Source organism: Papaver somniferum, unplaced genomic scaffold (genome assembly GCF_003573695.1).
Source record: "Papaver somniferum cultivar HN1 unplaced genomic scaffold, ASM357369v1 unplaced-scaffold_99, whole genome shotgun sequence".
Lineage (NCBI taxonomy): Eukaryota > Viridiplantae > Streptophyta > Magnoliopsida > Ranunculales > Papaveraceae > Papaver > Papaver somniferum.
Window position 1 is genome coordinate 1,177,563 of NW_020653081.1, and position 23,717 is coordinate 1,201,279.

The window sequence follows — 23,717 nt, forward strand, 5'->3', positions numbered from 1 at the left end:
TTAACTACCATTACCTGTTTTTTTTTCTTCGAAAAACGGAATGGAAAATGTAAACGACTATTTTATATAATAATTCAGAAAAACGTTATCTAGCGAAATTAGTTTTGTAACTGTTCTTAGAGACGCAAACTCTATTGCGCATGACTTAGTTCAATACGTAATTTCAAACTCTTTAAACAGATGGTGGTTTCCGGTATACCCATTTTGTTTCCATCGTACCCAAATTTGTAGGGAAGGAGATAGAAAATGCTTAATCCTAATTGAAAATAAGGTATTGCATAATACAATAGAATTGTGTTGTTTAGAGTTTATTTTCAATTAGGATTAATATAAATTAAAATCTGTTCTCTTAAAAAAAAAAAAAAAAAAAAAAAAACGTTACTTTCTTAACCTGGCCGAATTGGGGTATACCCAGATTAACTGGGGTATACCCATTTTGTTTCCATCCAAGGTACTGTGCTAAGGGGTGTCTGAAAGATGCTAATCGAAAATTAAAATCTATCTTCAAAACTCTAACCCAGTGTGATGAAATCGAAAATCAAAACAAAACTAAAAAAAAATCAAAAATCCGAAATCAAAACAAAACCAAAAGAAAAAAGAAAAAATGTGGCTACGGGATTTGAGATTGGGTATGATTTTGTACGCGGTTTGAGATTGGGTACAAAATCATACCCAATCTCAAATCCTGTATGATTCCACATTTATATCATCAGTGGGCAGGGTACTTTTTGTCGGCAGGGTGTTTTTCTGTCGACCTTGCCGACTGGTACTAGTCAGTGTCTTCCTAGGTTGAATATCATGCCGGCTTTTCGTCTCTGAAAATTGCATTTACAGGGTCGTTACGGTATTCAACCTTATACCTTACCGACTATAGTTCAGTCGGCAGGTTATGGAATTAATACCTTGCCGACTAATCATGCATTTGTAACACCTTTCTCTGTATGTCAAAAACCCTATAGTCGGCAAGGTATTTTTTTCGACCTTACCGACTATAAGGTAGCCGGCAAAGTAAGAAATCAATAAGATGCCGACTAGTTAAGCATTTACAACAGTCTCTTGTTTGTCAAAAATAATAAAGTCGGCATCTTCTTCATTCATCGAGTCGGCATTTTCTTCATTCGTCGACCTTGCCGGCCAAAGTTAGTCGGCACCATATTCAATCGTAGACCTTGCCGACTTTTTACATTTTCAAAACCAAAATTTTTGATCGAACTCATAAGACAAAAGGTTTAATCTACTGAATTCATAATTCAATAAGTTTTAATCTAAACTCAGTTAATCAAATATTTTAATGTTAATTAAATAAGGATATATTAGCCATTTAGAAAATACAAGGTTAAGGGGTAGCATGTTTTACTTCAAAATGATCGCGATTTTGTCTCATTAGGGATAACCCAATTTGGTCAGATTTCTTAATTTCATTTTAAAAAGTTGGCCATTTTACTAAAAAGCCCAAAAAAATTGAGCCCACCGAGAGACGAAATTCTGGTTCCATCTTGCTTGAACCATTTTCCACATCATATCCAAATCTAAGCCAGTTGTACCAACGAATGAATGATGTTAGATAAACATTTACAGTCAAATCATGCAAGGCACATGTATCATGCCAGTAAACACTAAATAAACTAAACTGGGTCAGTATTGTAACCGGTCATACAGAAAGGACCGAGTAAAGTTATACCTAAAGCAGTAAAGTTAATGACTTCCAAACAAAACAACCCAACAAATCCCACTATGTGCTTCTGGGTACGCGTTGTGCAACCAGCCCCCAGGCGTTATATTTAAATGTAGGTAATGCCCGAGTCTCACTCACTATCTGCGTCTCTCCCTCTGTAGCAGCACATACATGGCTTCTCAACTAGGTGTTCTAATGTCAAAGACGTCTTGGGCATTTCAGCCAAACATTTTGAGACTCGGCCAGTACATTAGTATCAGGTGAACTCTCATCTCGCCTTTATTTGCTTTCTTTTTACAAAGACAGAAATCAATTAAAAGAAAAACTGTTGAATTTGTCTGTTGCTTATTTAGAGTTGCGACTACCAGGGCAACGAAACCGAAGAAACCAAAGAGTCCTCCCATCGGGAAGGGAAACAAGCCGCCTCAAACCAATGCTTGACAACCAGAACGGTGCTTCCGGTTCATTATCAGTTGCTGAATGGAAGTGAAATATGAACAAGTGGTAGAGACACCAACAATAACAAGATTACAGTAGTAGCAGTTGGATTAAGTCAAAGCTAGCCAACCACTTTATTCTTATTCTTATTGAGTTATATTTTTGTGTATGTACTTCTTGTTTGTTTATTATCCAGTTGAATAACCAAATCAGGCTAGTGTAAAACAGGACTTTGAGCCAAAATCGAAGTCAACCAACACTTACTTGACTTTATGAAACGCCGCAGCTAACTTTGCATTTCCAGCGTTTCGATTTATCAAGTGATACTTTTCATAACTGCTAAAAAAAAAAAAAAAATTACTGGTTGAAAAACAACAATCAACTGCCGACAAAACTGGGAGAACCAAGTGAAAAGCAAAACTGCAGGTCTTTCAATGCTCATTGGAATGGACCAGGTAGAATGAAGTAATTTACAAGCCAGCAAAATACAAATATAATAAAAACGAAGACATTATTTACAAGGCAGATTACACAAGACTTGATTTGTTACCTACAAGACTACAACATGAGACGTACACGAGAAACAAAACTGCACATAGTAAATGCTATCGTTCAAGCGATCATCTTCCTACCAATATCGCTCTGGAGAATTATTGTGCACTGGATCTGAAGGGACCAATTTCTCAAGCTTCAGCTTATGCAGATCCTTGAACAGCATGGCCGCTTTGCCATGGATTCCGAGACTTTGCACTTCCAAGAGAGTAAGGAGAACAAGGAAACAAGCTTAGTTAAGGGCATAATGAACCCGTTCAAGCAAGCGAACAACCTGATTGACGGAGATTGATTTGTGAGGAGGAGGCGTCGAAATTGACGCTCCAGTCTCCTTCAAACCAAGTGGAACTGCCAGAATAGACTCTTGCTGCGAACTCGTAAGCTCCAAGAATTGTGTTAACATGTCCCCATCAAGCATTTTAGACACACCAGCCTACACAACAGGTTATAAAGTTACAAACTATCAAGTGCACTTGAATTAGAAGCATGTAATTTCTTATAATAAATAAATAAAAGATCTGCAGAAGTGATCAAACGACTAGATGCTGAACATAAAAGATACACCAGAAAATGGGTTATATGACCGCTCATCACCGGAGCAAATAACCACATAAAAATTAGCCGTTGAACACGAACCTGTGGACTTATGCTATTTCACTTCATAAATAAAACAAACAAACAAAAAGGTAGAAGACTAACCAAACTTATCTGAACTAAATTTTTGAGAAAGGTGGCAATGATCTTCAGAAAGTAGAACACTCAAATTCATGATAATGGACCTGTTGACCACCTATAAGTCTTAGAAGTCATATGACCGACTTACTATCTTTTAAGATTACACCTGACGTTAGGACCAGATGGAGGGCATAATAGTTTATCACCTAAACGCTAGCGGTGAGCTAAAAATACCCAAAAATCATTTCACGCCACTGATGAACAGATTTCTTGTCTAAAGTATCTCTTTGAGAAAAAGATCATCCTCAAAGATACAGCCCCTAAGTTTCACTTTATCATGTTATATAAGCACATAAAATGCTTTGTAAAGAAAAGGGGTTGTATACACATAAATTCTTTGTAAAGAAAAGGGGTTTTATACCGCGGAACCGCGCCCTCGGAATTCGTTGTGGTCATTTCCCAGGATGGGAGCAGTTAACGGATGAATAATGAGTCTAGCTTGCACACCTTTCAGGAGCTCAAATTCTTCCCTACAAATCCATAAAATTAATCAAGTAAGAACCAAAAGGAAAAACAGATTCAGTAAAGCAATGCACAGACAAGTAAAACGGAAGATAGATAGAATGCTCATTTTCATAGCTAGAAATTTAAGAAGAAAAGTTCGAAAAATTCTGATAGTTCGGTCAGAAAACGAAACCCTTAAATTGATTAGGGTGCAATCAAGAGAAATCCGGGATCTGCAGATCAGACAAACTTGCAATTTCTTCAACTGTTAAACTAGGAGGGTTCTGTTTCAGGTTCATATATTGAGGCGCTAAGTGAGAACCCTGCAAAGTCTTAGCAAGGCCTGAAACTTCTGATAAACCAATGATATAAAATTTCTGAAGATTTTGTAGGACAGAAACGAATTGTGTTCTTAGATTTCAAGAGCATTCTTAAGAGCCAATCCTAATATAGTTCTAATGTGCATGAGAATCATGAGATATATTGGATGGCCCAGGCTAATTTAAATGTGTCCAACAAGATCAAAAAGAGAAGTTCCAAGGTGAGGTGACCAATATGGTTTATTTTACTCTAATTAGTAGCTACTAAATGCAGTTTAGAAACATAATGGTACTGGGAATGTGTTAGAGATTTCATTAACGAGTTTTAGCTGAGAATAAAAACCGAGTATGGTTAAAAATTAAACAATCTTCCAAGAATGGTCTTAGGTTCGCAAACGTATGCTACACTTTCAAAATCATTAATGCATAGGCAACCTCTATTATAAGACCATTGGGTATGCTATCCAATCATTTATTATAACACCTCTGCAATTAAATGACCATGAGTTCAAATAAGGATGTCAGCTCAACCATCAGCAGTACTGATATTTTAACCTGCCCTTTCCTCTACACCTAAGAATCCTCCAAAAGACTTTCAAGGATAATTTATCCTACGCATTGGCACTATCCTCAAATTTAACAGTAACTAATCAATCATTTTATCTGTAGAGGACCTGTAATAAGCTAAAATAAAATAGCAACAAAACAGAAGTTTTAAACAGCACTATGTATCCCATTATACTTTTAAACTTCTTTCAACTCAAAAATGCCAACAGGTGAACTAATACGACAATGAAAGATGCAATATAAAGCGGAACCTGGAGATAGCAATGAAAACCACTACACTTCCTAGCATCGTGCTGGCCACAATACTATTGTGTGACGAGTTGAGTATTGTGTCTGCGATATCGCAACCGTTCGGTGTATCATCAACTGGAAGTTTGTATGAATATGACCCCTGATTAAAAAAAAAGAAAAGAATACAAATATGAGAAAAATAAACCGGATAAAAGTATTTCGAGTAAAACGGAAAGACATTTGTAAAAGGTCAAAAAAGGAAGCCCGACCACTTTTTACATAAAATCCAATAACACTGACAATAATAATATGTAATAGTGCTAACCTTTCTGATGCTCATGGCCGTCTCTCCAATGTAGTAAGAACAACTAAGTGTCAAGTTGCACTCTGGACTTGCATTATCTACGAAAGAAAACATGAATCCATTAAATAAACGGATCATGGTACATAGCAAGCATGGCTGAACCTCAAAAAATTCAGAAAAGGAGGTTGCCACGTGATTAGATAGTAACAGTGTAACATGTGGGGGGTAGGGGATCAGTTCTGACAAATTCGTAATGCCTGTTTTCATTATCTGACATAACAAAAATGAAACAATCACAATAGTTGTTATCCCAGTTATAAAAAGCGGCTTCCCCGCCCTACACAAATTACTGGTGGCTGCGAGTCTGAGACTGAATCAGCGCACTGCAACTTTATCCATCAGTAACTGACTATAAGCTTTCATGTGATAGACTATGTCTACTTTATCGTATCTCGTAGCATTAGTACAAGTGACTTGATACAGATCTAGCCACCTCAATAGGTAGGTCAGCTTTGACCTGATGGACTTACAGCCTTACAGGTACACCTGAATTTCCTCTAACAATGACAAATAAGCTTGTCCAGTCATTTTCAATTTTCAAATACCAAAGCACAGAAAGAAAAAACTATCCCCATATGGATCAGTTTTCTTGACCAATTTACTTAACAGTTAATTTACCTTCAACCCGATTTGGGCATGACAGAACAGTAAGGTTTCCCTTTCGATCTGAGACCACAGCAGTGTCCATGTCCATAAGGGTACAGTCAGCAACTAACCTCTGTACCGGATCACAGTACAGCTGTTTAAGTCTCCTAGGCTCCTGGCACATTGGTGGAGTAGAGGGAAATTCATAAGCAAAACAATTAAACATCAGATCGAAAACAACAAGATATAACCGATGAGTGTGGAGAAAACAACACCAACATACATTTTAAGCAAGACACAACTAGTTAATGAATGTACCTCATCGTAGGAATAGAAAAGAACTCCATCACGACAATCACCGACAACGATTCGAGTAAATTCTGAAGCCAAACTGGTAATTGTAAAGCGTGTCCTCGCATAAGCCAGTCTTCTGACTCGTTGAGGATTCTCATTGACAAAGCCATATAGATAAAACTGATGATGTAAAAGAGATGCATGTGAGAAATATCCATAGCAAATAATTGTATAACACACTCAATATAGCACCAGTTAACAAATATAGTAACCATACAGAAATTCAAAGGCTCGAAATGTTATAGAAACTTACAAAATTACCAGCAGATGCTAAAAAGTAACGATCAAGATATGGGCAGACAGCAAGTACTACTCCTGGTATAATGGTTTGATAAGCAAGTACTAGTTGCCACACTTCAGTCTCTTCGAGTTTAACACCCTCAAAACCATTATCCTCAGGACTGCTGCAAAGACTACTACTTGAAAGTTGCTCAGTGGCATAACCAACAATTTCACGAAACAAACTGTTAACTGAGTTCAGCGTGTGCTCCAGGCACAGGACAAGTAGACGCCCTTTGCTACTGTTTGTCAAAAAAAAAAAACAGTAATATTTAACGGCTACTGAAGGAATTCACTCAGTTAATACTAATATATAGCTTCAAAATGACAGTCCAGATGTCTTAAATTTTTGATTAGGCTAGTGTTTTCATAGGCATTTCATAAAAGTCATCCAGATAGTAGATCAAGCTGAACCTTTATTCAGCTTCATAATACTGCCTTTATATCTGACGCTAACACGAGGGTGAAACTTACAAGTTCAGAAGGTCAGGTTGCCCAAGCTTGAATCATTGCAAAAACACGAGGCTAATCATTGTAAATAACCTTATATGTAAAGGTCAGAACAAGCATTCAGACCAACTCAAGCTCAAGAAAATTAGGAGTGGATTTCTTGAGCAGAACTTCCCAAGACTAGATTGAAAGAAACAAAGAAATAGGGAAGAAGTATATGACTAACCTTTCGGCTTCACCGGTGTGCATGATAGCTCGACCACCAAACCGATTGGTACCCACCACCAAGACTCGTTCATCTCCAACCTTCACCAACTGCATTGATTTTCCTGTTTCTCCTGGTTCGAGCTTAAACGATGACAGCAGTGATCCAGAAAGTGGATCAACACAGCATACATCCGATGAACATGATTCACCACTTAGCTCGGTTCTCATCACAAGCAGCAATCTACTTTCACTATGATATACAACCTTCCGCGGAGTACCACCAAGAGAGAACTTCTGCACATTTAGCCTCTTACTGTGGACCATTTCCACCTTAAACAGCAGAATGGGAAAGATATGAGAAAGCGTTAAAACTATTATAACTGACAAAATTGTAGACTGACCAAATATAATCAACTGTAGAGAAAGGTTCAACTACTTCATAGCAATCAGGAACAGACGTATGATTATATTTATATCCACAAGGAACGGAGGGGATTTTACACCCAATTATCGCCAAGGAATTGATAATAAGTTTTTCAAAAGAACAGAAAACCAAAATCTGAAGCAGCATATGAAATTGAAAAGTGGCATGTTTACCAAATGAAGGCGGTTCTCTGCTACAAATAAAATTCCCTTAGGGCAATCCATAGAACACACTGGAGTGACATGAGTTGCAGGTTGAAATGAGATAGATGCAAATGACAAGCTGTGTCTTGCAGTTTGCAAAAGCCACGGTCTATCACTAAGAGCAATTATGTCGGAATCAAGGGAATCACACAAAGGAACCAGAAAAACTGGTGTTACACCGATACGGCGAATAGCAATCAATTCTAAATGAATAGGAGTTTTTTCAGCCTTTTCGAGGATATTGCTGTCTCGACGTTGTTCATTGCTTGAACTTGGTGATACAAAGGATGCAGCCATGTTAGAAATCATAAAAGGGCTCTGCTGGGGTAACTCCAACGATGGGGGTAACGTAGACATATTCGGCCACTCAAACCGAAGTAACATTCCATTTCTCAATCCTGAAAGTACATATAACCGATCAACTAAAACCAGCCTCACGTCTTGGGGGACACACCCACTGATAGCAGTTCCAAGCGTGTTGCTCAGGGAAATAATCCCACAGGCAACAATCCTTAGCCCTTCTTCGGGTACAAATGAGAGAATTTCTACTGAAGGTCTGTGGGTACCAATGACAAAAGTATCACTAATCTCAACCCCAATAGGAAGACCAGAGCAAGGTTTACTAATATTTGGTAAACTAACAACCGAGGTTGATGATTTGTATTCTGAGATCCTTTGGGGTATAGATATGGATGAGACTTCATTCTGCAGTCTCACATGCTGCATCTCATAGATTTCATAGTGATGGGCAGATAAAGACCTGGCCCCAAGAATAAATAAGAAGCAGGGATTAGATGTTGCTACAATTATCATGTTCTGCCCAACTGCCCCCAAACTTATATTCACATTATCCGGGAACCAAGATGTATAAATTGGAGCAGACAAAGGGATACCTTCAGGATGAGCTATTGTTGTGGGCAAACAAAGTCTCACGGCATTCCTATGTATCTGGACAAGTAACCCATCACCTACAAGGCCACACGCCAAAGTACAAGCGTCAGGCTGGAACCCGACTGCATCGGTCACATCGCTGAAGCTTAACCCAACCGAAAGCACCCTAGTCTCTTCGACAAATGATAGCACGAGAAAAGAGTCAAAAGAATCTAAGACTTTCATCCGCAAAGTCCAAGTCCCAGTTATGCCTTGATAAATAGAGGCAGTGCGCAACAGATTCTCCACACTAATACCACTTCGAATAATCCTTAACGAACCCTCTGGAGCCACTCCACAACAAGCGAACATTTGATCCTGTTTATCATCATGACAATCCACAACCGAATCTAAAACTGGAGCGATGTTTTGAACTGGACTCATATAAGAAAGTTTTCCTCCCTCAAACTTAAGGACTGTCCCATCCCCCATCTCTGTAAGTGCAACAACGAAATCCCCTTTAACCCACAAAAGCGTCTTGCAAGGTAAACACTTGTAGAGCGGCTCAGATAAGTTCATTTTACTACCATCAAATTCAAATGAAATTTCTAAAGTAAGCAACTCCCCCGTATCTAAACTAACAAACATCGTAGGATTTGAATTCTGTCCTGGCTCCCAACTCCATGAGCAAATACTTTTAAACAGTGAAGTATACTGGCCATTCTCATTATCAATAATCATAGGGTCATCTCCTTTACTCATTTCCATTCCCAACTCCAGTAAAGCCCTTACAGCAACATCGTCATCAACACCGTCCTCAATAGGCAAAAGACCAAGACAAATTTTATGCACACAACGAGGGTTGTGAGGATCACTGAGATCCATCAAGAGAGCATCACCAACCCTAAACAGAACAGCAAATCCATAAGAGTAAGGAACCTCAACAATGTTCATTGCTAGAGACTCAGCTTCGATATACTGAGATATAACATGAACAGCATTTTCATGAGTATCCCACTCCAGTAGCATCAGCTCATTCGACACAGCACCCTTCCTGCAGTACCAAAGCACAATCTTTCAAACACTAAGGGGTGATTATACGGATCATTAATACATTACACCTTAGATGCTTATATGCTTATGAAACAATGTCAGGATACAACTAACGGGACATCAGAAAATTCATGAGTCCTTGGTTCAATAATTTACAGCATTATACCTATTCAGAACAATTGCTAGTGTTGCATTATGTTCACCCTTGCTTGATTGACTAACATCCTTTGAAATGAAGCACATGCTCCAAATTGTGCCACTGACATTGGTTCCATGGACATCCTGAACAACACTCGTTATATCCCCTTCGCTCTCAGGTGGATAGAATATGTTCTGAAATATAGAGTTCGGAAAGATGATCAATTATCAAGTAGTAGCAAAAAGTATTTACCATCTCTTCATACAAAGAAGATATATTACTCCCGCCTGAGGGACCCAAAATGACAGGAGAAACTTAAGAATTTGAAAAAAAAAAAGTGTTACTCAACCTTATTAATAATGCTGCTGTCATCCAACATAGATACAGAAAACAAAGCCAGTCGTTCTTCAAAAGCACTAACAGCAACAAAACAGCCACTGCGCAGTAAGGTCTACAAGTTAGAAACATTTCGCAGTCCGACTAACAGAGACCATAGATAAAGATAAGATAAAAGAGGTCAGTTAACTTATGAATGCTATACATCACACATCAATTGATTGAGCACATATGCCACTTCAAACTAGAGGAATTGTGTGCATAGCTTCATGCCAAATACTAGCAGCATACAAAGCTAAGGAAAGAGTGACTCATTTGATTGGATGAATGTAAAATTTTGATTTTTTTTTACTCAATGAACAAGCGAGGTGTACAATTTACAACAAAACCAAAAACAACTTGATGCATCAATCCTCTAATTGTCCGCCTTTCAATTTCAAAACTGAACAAACATCTTCTCCAACTTAAAATTCCCCACAACATGGTATAAGATGTAAGATAATGCGATCATCGGTATATACTACATAGTTTTGTAGATTCTGCATAAACAAAAAATGATAAGCAGTGAACAAATCCACATACACAGGCCAACTCGTAACTAAAAACTTCATCATATTCTGGAAAATTAAATCTTGAGATGAAGCTTCAGAATGAGTTCAGGGTATATAAGCGTAACGAGTTACAATAAAGATATAATTACGTAGCTCGACATTTGTTGACACCGACTCATCAAGAAAATTATATTATTTCGTTATTAATACGCCAAAGACACTATCTACTGGTATTGTTCACATTGACGTTTGTCAGATCCAATGCTAATGTAATATATAAAAGAAAACCTAGCGCCTAATAATCTCAACTCCCCGTATCAGTGTAGTAACCTGTAAGTAGTAAATACACCTTTTGAGCATACATAACACTAGATTTTACTGCTCGAGCGAGGTTTCCTCTAGGTACTCAAGGTTGTTCAACACCAAACTTCAAAAATCACGATTAAAAAGGGGGCAACGTAATGCAGGGTCTGTGGAACCTATCTTATATATCTGAGTTGGTTCGGTTAACATTTGATACCACTATCAAAAGAAATGCTATCAGATGTATGATACAGAAATGTAAGCTTTCCCTACTCCAAGTCCAAGGTGTTCCCTTGAATAACATTTGGCCAAATCAATATATAACTATCTCCAAACGAGAGAACAAAACTATGCAACTGGTGCTCCCAATTATCAGAAAAAAACTCATATTCCTGTGAATGCAAGCTTTCTTAAACATCTATCCTTTTCTTGTATTGTATCACAATTGGACTGAAAAAAATCCAATGCATACATTCATTCTCAGGAAAAATTCAAGAAGCAGTTGAATTATACAGCACAATTAAGAAACAACATAGGAACATTCATCAATGCATGGTGATCGTGAAGAAATCAAAAAAAAAAACATTCATCTTTGTACCAAACATGTTGATGTCATTTTTCAGGAAGTTTAATTTTCGTTACGATAATGTTAAGCGGAAACAACTTACAACTATCTCCGGCCACAATAATGTACCTCTATACTTCCTCAATAATGATACCCAAGCAGACAAGGTCTCTTTTGATGGTAGTATAAAAAATGGACGTATCAATAAGATCCAGAAGACCTAGTTTGGTTTCTTTGGACAACTTAAGGTTTATAAGCTGTATCCATGACAGATGTTATAAACAACCAAAAGATGCAACAAAAGCCGATCAGGGGATGGTTAAGTCCACAAGAAATCAGCAAACAACAAAAAATGGCATATGAAGTGACATATTTCAAACTAAGTAACTTACTGATTGTCAACCGCTAACTTATGTCCTAGCTGATGTCTTGAGTTCCCAGGATTTGAAAGTTGGAAGTGTGATACCGGAAAGAACCTGCGTCAACAAATTAAAATTTAGTCAAACTATTATAAATCTATATATATGAAAAACATAAACCACAAAAATGGACCAACAAAAGGAACTTACCTAACCTGTGCATTTCATTGCAAAATTTAAGAAAAGAAAGCTTCCCAGAATCAGAAAGAACAACCAAAAGATCTTTCCCCGGTTCCTAATAAACGACAATCAAATATTTCAGGTTTAAGTTTCTTGTAACACAAAATAAATCAAATTATAAACAGGAAAAATTTGATGTAACATAATTGTGTGGAGTGAAAAGTTAATTAACCTGGGTATTTAGTTGACAAAATTTCTCACTCCGCCGTAAAACAGAAAGATCCTTAATGATACCAAATACGGTCTGTTCACACACAGATTGCACAACTCCATCTTCACCGACTACCACCAACTCAATTGAAGTTTCCTGATAACATTAACCCATTAAACTCTATCTCTATACATACGTGAAGTGACAAGATATTATTGATTCAGAGGAATAGAAGAAAACCTTTCCGAATACGATATCGAATGAAGATGAAGAACGAAGATGTCCGTAAACAGCATGAAGAACAGCACTTCCTGGAAGTACACACTTAGCGAGATAATGAGTACCTTCTTCTGAGGGATTTGATGATCGAGATTGACTACAAGCAATAGCAGCAGTAGATGATGAATCTTCTTCTAAACTCCCCATTCCTTTTTTAGGGTTTGTGCTTTGTTTTCCGGTAAGTTGTTGTTGCCGTTCTAGTCTTTACTGCATATTTCGATTTCGATGAACTAACACAAAAGTAGATCAATAAATAACAGTGGAAATAGTTTCGAAAAATTCTCGCGTTCATTAGATGCATAATTGTTAACCCAACTTATAATGGAGGTGAAAATCCTACGTAATCGTAACCGTTCAAATCATGGTTTTTCTGATCCCGTGTTTTTGTATTGTTTTTTTTGTATGTAGGGGAAGGAAATAGGGGAATTCAGGGAACAAGGCAGGCCGTTAATGTCAGTTACCGGTGGTACATGGTACACGCCCGGGGTACCGTAGCTTCCTATAAAACTAAATTTTCTAAATTATGAGACAAAATATTTTTAAGGACTAAGCTCCCAAACAGATTCTTTTTTAGCAACTAGTATAAAATTAGGTTTTCGCCAGAAATAAAAATCAGATAAAATCGTATATCAAAACGAGTTTTAATATTATCTGAAAGATCGGAATTACATTCATAGGCCGAAATTTTTTCCGAATACATCGAATTATTGGAAGCAGATAGAAAAGAAAAAAGAAAAAGAAAACCTAATGACATCAGAGAAACTAGCGGATTGATCACTAAATAGATACAAATAGGTGCAAATTCTGACATGATTGTAGACCACTTAATTCTCTCGTTCTGCTCGCGGTGCTTTAAGCAGAGCAGCATTCTAGAAAAATAGATTCCCCTATCTCCAATTTTCTTTAATGCAAGGCTTCTTACGTTCAGGCACGAAGAGATTTCAAACTATGTGAACAAATGAAATATGAAGAATGGAACTCCGAAACATCATCAACATCTACAATAACTTAGTTTGCACCACTTCCAATTCTTAATACAAATCAGTATGTTCTTCTAAAGACTCAACAATCAGTCAAAATAAATAAGAAAGAAAGACAAAGACAAACTCAGTTAGTTTACTACTACTAATGGTAATCACCAAAAAAAGATTGTTACAAGAGCCATAGACTTCAAGTATATATTCACTACGATTTTTTTTTATGTGCATAACACACCGATCTGCAAGTGACAAGGGAGGTTTTGTACGAGAAAGAAGCATAAGTTTGTGTTGTTTATAACTTAGTCGACAATGATTTGCGGCCTTATTTTCAATGATTCAATTATAATCTAAAAATCTTGAACCAACTGGGAATAAGCCAGTTGGCTAATGGTCGAACTCCCAAGTTATATGTTAGCGTTTGACTCCCCCGCTGATCGTATCAACAAAAAAAAAATATAAATTTTCATCACTCAAGATCATGAAATTTGTCTAATTTACTATGTTAATATCTTCAATTGAAATAGTCTCTAAAAAAAAGACATTAGCATGATCCTTAAAAATAAGAACCCATGGAAAGCTATTGATTTCCTATGACGTGGTTTAGAAGACAATGGTGATCACTAAAAAAGATTCCCACATATTTTTCGTAGACGACCTTATGATTGTTGGGGTTTATAATAAACAAACTGTTGTTTCTTTAAAATATTTGTTGTTTACTTACTCGGTGTGATTAAGCAGCTGACAAAAGACAAGCTTTGTCCTATCAATGGATGTAAAAAGTATGAATAATGAATATAAAAATCTCGGTACATATCTGCTTAAAGGTAAGCACACTCACTCCTCGTATGATCATGTTATTAGTAAGTTCTCCTCCAAGCTTGCAGTTTGGAAAAAGAATTTTTAATCTCACACTGTAGAAATGTTTTGATTAAATATGTTTTAGCTTCAATATTTATCTATTTTACGGTTACTTTTGTTCTCCGAAATAAAATTATTTATGTTATGCACAACATAACAGAATCTTTTGGTAAGAGACATTTTATACCAGACAAAGATTCACTTTATAAGATGAAACAAGTTCAATAAATTTGAATATGAAGGTGGGCTTCAGGTCTCTTGAGTTTATGAACAAGGCCATGATTGGAAGGTTGGGATATAGGCTCTTAACAGGTGGCGTTTTCCATTTTGGTCAATATCCTCGAAGTAAAATATCTACATATCAACTAATATTAGAAATTGCAAAAAAAAAAAAAAAAAAAAACAATCCATTGCGACTTGCAAAAACATGTTGGTTATTAGAGATCAGATGAGATAAAGATATAATTGGTTTATTATCAATGGAGAGCCAGCTAAAATTTGGGAGGATCTCTGGATCCCTAGACTCCCTTCCCCGTTAGTTGGGAATTCTTTTTCCAAAGGTACCCCTGTTAAGGAATTTGAACAATCATAGTAAAAATTGGGATATAAACACTCAAACTCAGTTGTCCAATTAAGTTGAAATCCACAAAAAATTATCTCGCTACCTCCCTCGAATGAACCGGAAAAACTAATTCCTACGGAAACTCACTTCTCAAACTTATAATTGGCGATTTATGACCTGGACTGCAGGATGATCCTAACCCGCTCCGCTCGACCCACTGGATAATGAAAAATTCCGGGTCAAAGTTGTCATATATGAACCCGTCAGAGAATGGGTCGGCCTAGGTTTAGCCCGCAAATTACCTTCCATTCTTGTCAATTGCATGGGATTCTTTTGAAATTGTAGACACTAGGGTTTTAAGTAAGAAATTTTAAATGACCTCCCCCGACTCAAGTTCAAAAATCATCGATATAAAATTAATCTAACCCTTCAGTTTTACATTCTAACCTTCCAAAAGTCCCAAAACTAAAACTATCTCGGATATAAACTTAGCAAAATAATTAGTTACATACTTAAATCGATTTTAATATATACATTTAAGTGAAAATAAAATCGATGATCACTTTTTACTTATATTGTTCGCATATCGATGAAAACCTATATCAATGAAAAAAGATTGAACCTTATATCATAATAATTAATTAATTCACTTATCAAAACTAAAAAAGTGTGACATAAAAAGGAATATAGTTAAGAAAGAAAGGTATGTCACGATCTTTTGAAGCAAAAAGATTAATCAAGAGAGTGTGGATGTAGATTGGTATTTTGAGAAAATGAAGAACAGGATGACTCCTCGTATGGCTTTGGATCAGTGAGCCACTAATACAGACATAAGATGGACAAAATAGTGATAAAAATAAGGAGGTTTTGTACTTTGGCCGATAAAAAGGAAATAAAAAGGCCATACCTTATATTTTATGTCATAATAATATAGGTTTTATATATTTATTTCAACTATTGCTTGGTGGCATGGTGGTTTCATTGTTGTATGATACGCAACATGTGTGAGGCTCGATCAATTGTTGTTGTTTTTCTCTTTAAAAAATTAAAACTAATTAAACTTTATTTCCTAGGGCCAACCCGCCTAGGATTAGAGTTATCCATATGGACATATAGGGATCAATAGGACAGGTTAGAGTTGAACAAACTAAATCCGCAACCCGTTAAATCCACTAGGGTCGACACCCAAATACGGCATGTTTCCAGCTTAAGTTCCAGAAGCAGTTAACTGATGTTTAAGGTTCCTCCTCGAGAGAAAGCGAATTCTGCTACTTTTGGAAATCGAAAGCTTCACCACCAAAGGTTACAACCTTCAAACCTTTTGTTGTATACTACTGAATAATGGTCTAGCAGTTAGAGTTAATGCAGGTAGATGGATCCATGAGGTTGAAGTTTTGTCGTCCTCTATATCTAAAGAATGAAAAAACTGTCGACCAACTTTTTCTTTACTTTGAAGCTTCAAAGTGCATCCAATTTCCTTCTTCAATGGTCTTTATAAGAAACTTTTGCAATTAAAAATATAGTGAAGTCATCGCTAGCTTGTTAAAAGAGGAAATATATCTTCACACCTGCTTGATTGGGTTACACAACTTATTATGGTCCATTTAGAAGAACTGAAGTAAGACCATCTTTCAAAAAGGTGAATTTAATTATCAATGATGCTCAGAAATTGGTTGATGGCCTTAGTGTAATTGGAAACTTGAACCAGAAATTCATAGTGAGGCTGCCACCCAGAATGATGGGTGGATATCACCTAGCTAATGTAGCTTGGATAAAAATAAATATCAATAGAACAATCCACGAGTTCACTTTTGCATCTGTTAAGGTTGCTTATAACCATAAGAGGAGTTGCATGTGTGTTGAAGCTAATATTTCAGTCAAATTGACCTTCCGATGACCGAAGCTCATGCTTTTAACATAGGTATGAACCTTGCAAAATCTCGAGCTTTTCAAAACATCATATTTGAAAGAGTATCTAGACATATTGTGAATGTTCTCGCACAAAATTCCTCGATTGTTTCTCGGCTTATGAGGACTTCATATGTGATTTCAAAAAAGATATAAAGCTCATAAAAAATGTGTGGTTCCATCTATTACGGCGTTTTTGTGGCACATAACTTGGCAGATTACACAGCTACTCATGGCATTGCCACTAGTGCCTTTCCTCTCCCCCTTTGCTCATAGACACGTTGTGCCTCAAATTTTTCGATAGCTTTTTTATTTTTTATTTTTATGTTTTGTAGTCGAAGAAAAGGGAATTGGAATGGATCGAGGTACTGCAATCATCAAAAGGCTCAAACACTAGTCAACTCGTGTGTAAGATTCAACATATGAGAAATAAATAAAAATATCTTATACAAAATTAAATATGTACGCTTTGTTTACTTTGTTCAAAAATAAGTGCACATTGTCTGTATAAGTGTGAAGATTTCAGTGAAAGATGTCAACATTTGTAATATGAACTTTTTTTTAGCCTTTAAAATATTTTGTAATATGGACTTTTTTTAGCCCTTATAGTATAACAAGATTTTGTTTAACATGAAAATTTAGGAAACGTTTGGACTTTTGGAGGCACAGGGACCACACATGTATCGCTTAGGGAAAACGGGAACGGTACCCATCTCAACCGGGGCGACACAACGGGGCGACACGGTAAAAGGGTGAAAGCTTAAAGTTTCCAAAATTGTGTAGTATATATCTCTAGGCAGTCCAGAGAAATCACCGAATTTGATTTCAATTTTCTTCTGAGGTACTTCTTCTAAGAAACCCTCTCTGAATCTTTTTCTTTTGTCATGTTTTTCACAGTTTCTAGAGTTTGATTTGTTGTTTTTGTTTTGCGGGATTGTATTGAAATGTCACTATGCTTACTGCTTAGATCTGTGTGTGAAAGGATTAATGCTGGTGTACTAGATGATTTAGTTAGGGTTTCAAACCACCGTGTTTTAGACATTAAACTAGGGTTTCTGGATTAAGGGTTTTTGTAAGATACCGTTGTATGTATGTTGTTGTTCGTAATATGAACGGTTTTAACTGAAACCTATAGAAATGCAAGAATTTGTACTGGAATTTTACATCTTATTTCCTTGTGTATTTGCTGAATCTTATTGCCTGTCACCAGGCCACTCTAATCTAACAATTAGAAGACAGACTAGTTTATTACAGAAAATCAAATGGACAATTAGCTTACATTGATGTTTGTTGTTACTTTGTTGCGCTAATTTTAGTTTAGGGTTTAATGTAGCATTCATATATCAATTTTAAACTGTACATTACTGTTACAGTTGCAAGAACTGAGAAAGAAATGGCTACAGCAACATACCCACCTCCACCACCATATTACAGGCTCTATAAGGATTACATTCAAGACCCCAAATCTGCTCCAGAGCCTCCTCCACCAATTGAAGGGAACTACATCCTGTATGGCGCAACATACACTGTAAGTTTTCGATGTCTCTTCTATTGATTCAGAAAAATAGTGTCGTTCAGCCTATAGATTATGGATACCTATAGTTTAATCTGCATCAAGTTCACGATTTTCGGGTTGTTAAGGTGTTTCTTATATGTGCATTTATACAGACGGATGATGTACTTCCAAGCTTAGAAGACCAAGGAGTCCGTCAGTTGTATCCGAAAGGGCTGAATGTTGGTATGTTTATCTCTCTGTTACTTTGAAGGTTGAATTTACACCGAGAAGTGTTTACAGTCTTACTATATTTCCTAGTCCACTGGTTCTCATGGTTTAGCCGTCGTCAATATAAAATTTCTCCGGAGTTGTTCTTTTAGCATGTTTAAAGTTTGAGACCATATGACGTAAGTAGCATCATGTATGAAGTCAGTAGCATCATCCGAATTTCCTGTTCAATTCTATCTAAAACTGCATTTTGAAATGATCACAAGTCTCCAGTGTGGTTTACTTCTCATTACATATCACTTTTATCCTTCACTCAACAGTTGGGAATTTAATTACAGAACTGTATGCCCTCGAGATGATCATCTTGAGTCATGACATTGCTAGATGACATAAGAAAATCTGATTGGTGCGGAGTATCGAGGATTAGTTGTGACTGGCTATGGGGTACACTGTGCCCTGAAAATCTAATTAGCTATGCAATCTAGAGAAAGTATTGACTATGGCATGGCATTTATGTCAAATTTGGTTGAGAGATACCACAGCCATTTGTTTCTTAAACAACTAAGGGTACTATGTTAGCAGCAAGTGCAACTCGCAATGGATACTGGTGATCACATAATATGATATAATATGTGACCACCTTTAATGTACGAGGATGTAATATAACATGATAGCCGTGCGAGGATGTTAATGTACCGACTTCACTGTCATTATTCAAACGTTTCTCTTGAATTGACCACCTTTTCCCCACAGTGTAACGATATAGGGATATTAGAGAAGGACTTTTGTCTAGAGAACATTGAGTTATGGTCTTATACAACTGAAAAGAGTAAGAGGTAAACCCATGAAATTAGTAAAATGTATGCGAGGGCCTACTAGTATAGCTGCTTGAAAATTTAACCCACAATGGCTACATTGTCTTTTAGGTTTTTGTGATAAGAAGATTCTAGAAATAGTTATTAAGGATGCGCTGGAAGTGAACCTTCCATTATGGTGCAGTAGGTGGGGAAGTTGGGACAACAATAGTGAATGTGAACCTGGTGTCTTGTTTTGTTTTTGGAGGTTGTGTTTTATCAGTTGTTGCTCTTTCTTGGTAATAACTGAATCTAAGTTGGTTGAGAATCTTGAGATAGCAATAGTGGTTCTAAATGGTTGCAATGTTATCTACGCATCAATTGCTTGATGATGGACATGGATTTATATCTATGTGTACTGGCGTTCCTACGTTGGACACATAGATGCAAAGTTTTTGAAAGAATCAAACAGCGCATATTCAATGCAAAATTTTTGTCTCATCTCCTACCATTAGAGGTTAGCTTGGCCTAATTACTTGGTTCTTTACCCTGCTTAAATGTGTAATAATAAGATGTTAGGGCTTCTAAAATCATCCTGATAGGATAGTCGATAATCGAATTACGTAGGAATAGTTACACAGAGTCTAGTTTCTTCTTCGTTGGACTTTTATGTGTATTAGAAGATCTGGAGGAGCATTTTTAGTGTTTAAAAGCTTCTTTTAGGGAAAAAATGAGTGCTGCCATTGTCAACAATATACAATTTTGTTAAATATGATTGCCTAATGTCTGAAATCTAACTACTATCTTACAGACTTCAAGAAGGAACTGAAATCACTGAATAGAGAATTACAGCTACACATTTTGGAGCTCGCAGATGTTCTTGTTGAGAGGCCATCTCAGTATGCAAGGAGAGTCGAGGACATATCTCTTATATTTAAAAACATGCACCATCTTCTAAATTCTTTGCGTCCCCATCAGGTGCATAATCGTATTACTCCAACGCTAATTCATAGCGTGCTGACCTAATCATATTGTTGTTTGTTGCTTTTTCAGGCCAGAGCAACGCTAATTCACATACTAGAACTTCAAATACAACGGCGGAGAGAAGCTGTCGAAGATATAAAGAGGTAATAACGTGGTATTACCCTCTTTCTTTAGTTTTCTTCTGTTTGAAAGTCGACAATAACTTGATTGCAATCCAATACATGTAGGACTGGCCTTCTCAACACACTGCATTAGTACTTCTATGTATCTATTGTTGTTTGTAGCATTTTGTAGCTATTTTCACTGCCTTGAACAAGGTTCTCGATCAGCGTAACTCATTTAGCATCAATATTGTAAGCAAGTTCTGACATGTGAATTGAACGAGTGGCGAAAGTAGTTTTTCTCTTTTCGTAACTGGTGTTTTCTGTCTTGATAATTCAGAAGAAGAGAAGAGGCACAGAAACTTCTGAAGGAGTCACTCGGATGCTTAGATGGTCACTAGCCGCCAAGAATTACTGACATCTCTTGCCAAAACTTGTTCTTTGCATGCTGGATCTGACTAACCTACAAGTGCATCCCTGATTCAATAAACTCAGATAGTTGACGTCACTATGGAAAATTAGAATGTAATACTTGTTATTGCACATTTTCATATTGTAAAAAGCCTCCCACAAGTTTGCTAAACCTAAAATTGAAGAATATGTCTAGTCCTTAGTGTGTCGGTTAACTGCTTTAACTGCTGCCTTCATGGTCGTATCAATGTTGTAAAAGTAGGCATTCTGGGAGCCTTAACTGAATTTGAGTTTTTGTTGGCCATAATACTTAGTAGGATGTTCCTCGTCTCATTATATTTCTCAGGAGATCTGGTGTTATTATCTTTTTTTCTCAGTGACTATTCCAAATCTAGTTCCACTTACTGCCGTGCAGCGTGCACTTCTCAGACTGTATTTGTCTTGAGGATTTTTTAGTGAGGATTACTCTGAACATCTTTGTGCCATTTTTTGACCTAGTTAGGTAGCTCCCCTATGGGGTGAAGGCCATTACTACTACAGCGGTGGGATAAAATGTCTGGAACGGGATAAAGAAAACGAAGTTTCATCCATCATATTTAAGCCAAACTTGCAAAAAAGAAAAACATAAAGTTCTCAGTCATGATTCTAGTACATCGAATAAAATACTCGTCGCAATACTAATTCTTTGATGTTTTATGGAACTCCATAACATAATTGTAGTAAGCAGAGCATAGGGTTTCACAGCTTGCAAATCCAGATTGCCTTGCCAGGGCTTCAAATTCAGAAGATGTCCTTTCTTTACCTCCAGGGTTCTGAGTTAACATGATTATGTCTTGTTCAAACAAAAGTTTTGAGGTAACACTATCATCAATGTCTGCAGGAAGATTCGCTTCAACAATGATCACTTTTCCGCAATCTGGTAGAGCTTCATAACAGTTTTTTAAGAGTTTCAAGCAATACTCATCACTCCAATCGTGAAGAATCCCAGTGCAAGTGATGCATGGTAATGTATTTAGTCAGTGATTTAAATGTAGAAGAAGATTTATAACAATAAATGATCCGGTTAACCTAAGAATGTTTCCGAGAAACGAAACTGTCACCTTCATGAAAATGGCATCTCCTCTTGGAACACTGACAAACATGTCTCCTCCAACATTCTCCACTCCTGCAACATGGTTTTAGTAACATGAATACATGGTGATTAGTTCGTAAGACGGGTTTACGCATACAACAACACTGGTAGAAAGAAATGGTACCGGGATACGCCGGTGCATCTGCTAATACATGAGGCAAGTCGAAATTGATACCCTTAAGTTGAGGATACTTAGCAGTAATCTTTTTAGTTGCGACTCCAACACCACCACCAACATCAACCAACACTTTAATACCTTCAAACCCTTTGTATGTTTCAAGTACTTTCTTCATAGTTAAGGTAGTGTGATCTAACATGGCTTTATTGAACATTTGATTGAATCTAAGATCTACCCCAGGGTATTCAAATGCACTCATTCCATGAGCTCTATTGAATGGAATTCCACCTTCCATGACAGCATCTTTAAAGTGGTACCTGAGGCCACAACAAGAACAAGCGCACATGATAAGAGTTTAATTTATGATCAGTAAAAGAAAATTAAAAAGCCAAGCTAGAATTTTGGTTGCCGAATCTTTGTTATAGTAAAATTTTACCAACTATCCATGAAGACCCTATCTGTATTCATCACAGCTAAAGGAGCAACAGAGACACCATTATCTTGATCCCTAGTAAAATACTTGCAAACAGGTGCCAACCCATACAGCCGTTGGATCTTGCCATTTTGGGTAGTGATTTGTGAGCATTTGAGAATAGAAAAGCTTGTTAACAATCGCAAAAGCCTATCTAACATGGAAGGTGCATTGGGATTTTGAGTACCTAACTTGGATGAAATCTCTGATGGTGTGATGTATGCATTTGGACCCGCTTTAGCTATGATTTCGAGTAAATCAAGATCTAATGCAGCTTTTAAAGCCATCGGAAGTCCTGAACAAGCTGCTATTTGACATGCTAAAATGCAGAGTTGATCATCATTTTCTTCTAAATCTTGATGGTTTAATTCATTAACATTAACGGGTATGGAAGAACTAATTTTCTTGTTTTTAGTTTTATTTCAGTGGTTGCTTGTGAAAGGCAAAGAAAAATGGTGTGATCATGATTTATGAGCTAGTTTTCAATTTTATAGCTTAAAACTGGCCCCGTATTGGCCAACCATTTTGGAGCGAGTGTAGAGTCTGTCGAGTGTGGACCCATCTACTAATACTGCGGTGTGCCCCCACATATCTTTATGCTAAGGGTTGATTGTTAGATAGTACCTCGTGCTACATTACATGGCTGCGTAAATGAGAAAGGAAATTGAACATGATACAATTAGACCAGTAACGGACAATATTGAGTGGTGTAGCTGGTGCTTCTAGAGAGTATGAAAGCCGGTTGTAAAAAGATGTCTCGACTATGCAGGTTTCTCGTAATTAATGTGTGTGGTGCTTCTAGGGAGCTAGTATGAAAGCCGGCTGTGAAGATGTCTAGGCTATACATGTTTCACGCCCACAAAAATGGTCAACCAAGTTGACTTAGCCAAAATTTGGTCAACCAAATTTATTTAGCCAAATTTTCATGCTAAAATAGCTATCGTATCCCTATGAAACTGTAACAAATAAAGAAGATTTTTGTTATAGGGAAAGCTAAATC

The 23,717-nt window shown here is 36.9% G+C and overlaps 3 protein-coding genes and 1 long non-coding RNA gene across 7 annotated transcripts; 2 read left to right on the forward strand and 2 right to left on the reverse strand.

Moving 5' to 3' along the window:
• The first annotated feature begins 1,796 nt into the window (after window positions 1-1,796).
• LOC113346341 lies at window positions 1,797-2,517 on the forward strand. The gene is made up of 2 exons (XR_003358487.1): window positions 1,797-1,935; window positions 2,029-2,517. It is a non-coding gene; the product is annotated as an uncharacterized LOC113346341 (long non-coding RNA).
• Window positions 2,518-2,521: 4 nt separating this feature from the next.
• On the reverse strand, window positions 2,522-12,881 carry LOC113346339 (splicing factor 3B subunit 3-like). 2 transcript variants are annotated; one of them, XM_026589883.1, is made up of 15 exons: window positions 12,636-12,881; window positions 12,417-12,551; window positions 12,220-12,299; window positions 12,038-12,121; window positions 10,240-10,327; window positions 9,918-10,084; window positions 7,799-9,752; window positions 7,221-7,531; window positions 6,519-6,786; window positions 6,230-6,385; window positions 5,945-6,086; window positions 5,288-5,364; window positions 4,983-5,122; window positions 3,762-3,870; window positions 2,522-3,098 (listed from the first exon to the last, which is right to left on the reverse strand). In XM_026589883.1, the coding sequence occupies exons 1-15, from the start codon at window positions 12,819-12,821 to the stop codon at window positions 2,898-2,900; spliced, it is 4,098 nt and encodes a 1,365-aa protein (XP_026445668.1). In that variant the 5' UTR covers window positions 12,822-12,881; the 3' UTR covers window positions 2,522-2,897. The 2 variants fall into 2 exon arrangements, with proteins under 2 accessions (XP_026445668.1, XP_026445669.1); XM_026589884.1 differs by lacking the exon at window positions 12,636-12,881 and having other exon boundaries at window positions 12,215-12,299; window positions 12,417-12,473.
• Window positions 12,882-17,668: 4,787 nt separating this feature from the next.
• On the forward strand, window positions 17,669-21,371 carry LOC113346466 (mediator of RNA polymerase II transcription subunit 7a-like). 2 transcript variants are annotated; one of them, XR_003358517.1, is made up of 7 exons: window positions 17,669-17,823; window positions 18,356-18,510; window positions 18,651-18,720; window positions 20,311-20,477; window positions 20,553-20,626; window positions 20,711-20,836; window positions 20,925-21,343. XR_003358517.1 is itself a non-coding variant. In XM_026590013.1 (6 exons), the coding sequence occupies exons 2-6, from the start codon at window positions 18,376-18,378 to the stop codon at window positions 20,983-20,985; spliced, it is 507 nt and encodes a 168-aa protein (XP_026445798.1). In that variant the 5' UTR covers window positions 17,669-17,823; window positions 18,356-18,375; the 3' UTR covers window positions 20,986-21,371. The 2 variants fall into 2 exon arrangements, 1 of the variants encoding a protein (XP_026445798.1); XM_026590013.1 differs by lacking the exon at window positions 20,711-20,836 and having other exon boundaries at window positions 20,925-21,371.
• Window positions 21,372-21,562: 191 nt separating this feature from the next.
• LOC113346520 (caffeic acid 3-O-methyltransferase-like) lies at window positions 21,563-23,147 on the reverse strand. 2 transcript variants are annotated; one of them, XM_026590068.1, is made up of 3 exons: window positions 22,682-23,147; window positions 22,303-22,562; window positions 21,563-22,160 (listed from the first exon to the last, which is right to left on the reverse strand). In XM_026590068.1, exons 1-3 carry the CDS (start codon window positions 23,002-23,004, stop codon window positions 22,012-22,014), a joined length of 732 nt encoding a protein of 243 aa, XP_026445853.1. In that variant the 5' UTR covers window positions 23,005-23,147; the 3' UTR covers window positions 21,563-22,011. The 2 variants fall into 2 exon arrangements, with proteins under 2 accessions (XP_026445853.1, XP_026445852.1); XM_026590067.1 differs by having other exon boundaries at window positions 22,252-22,562.
• Window positions 23,148-23,717: the final 570 nt, after the last annotated feature.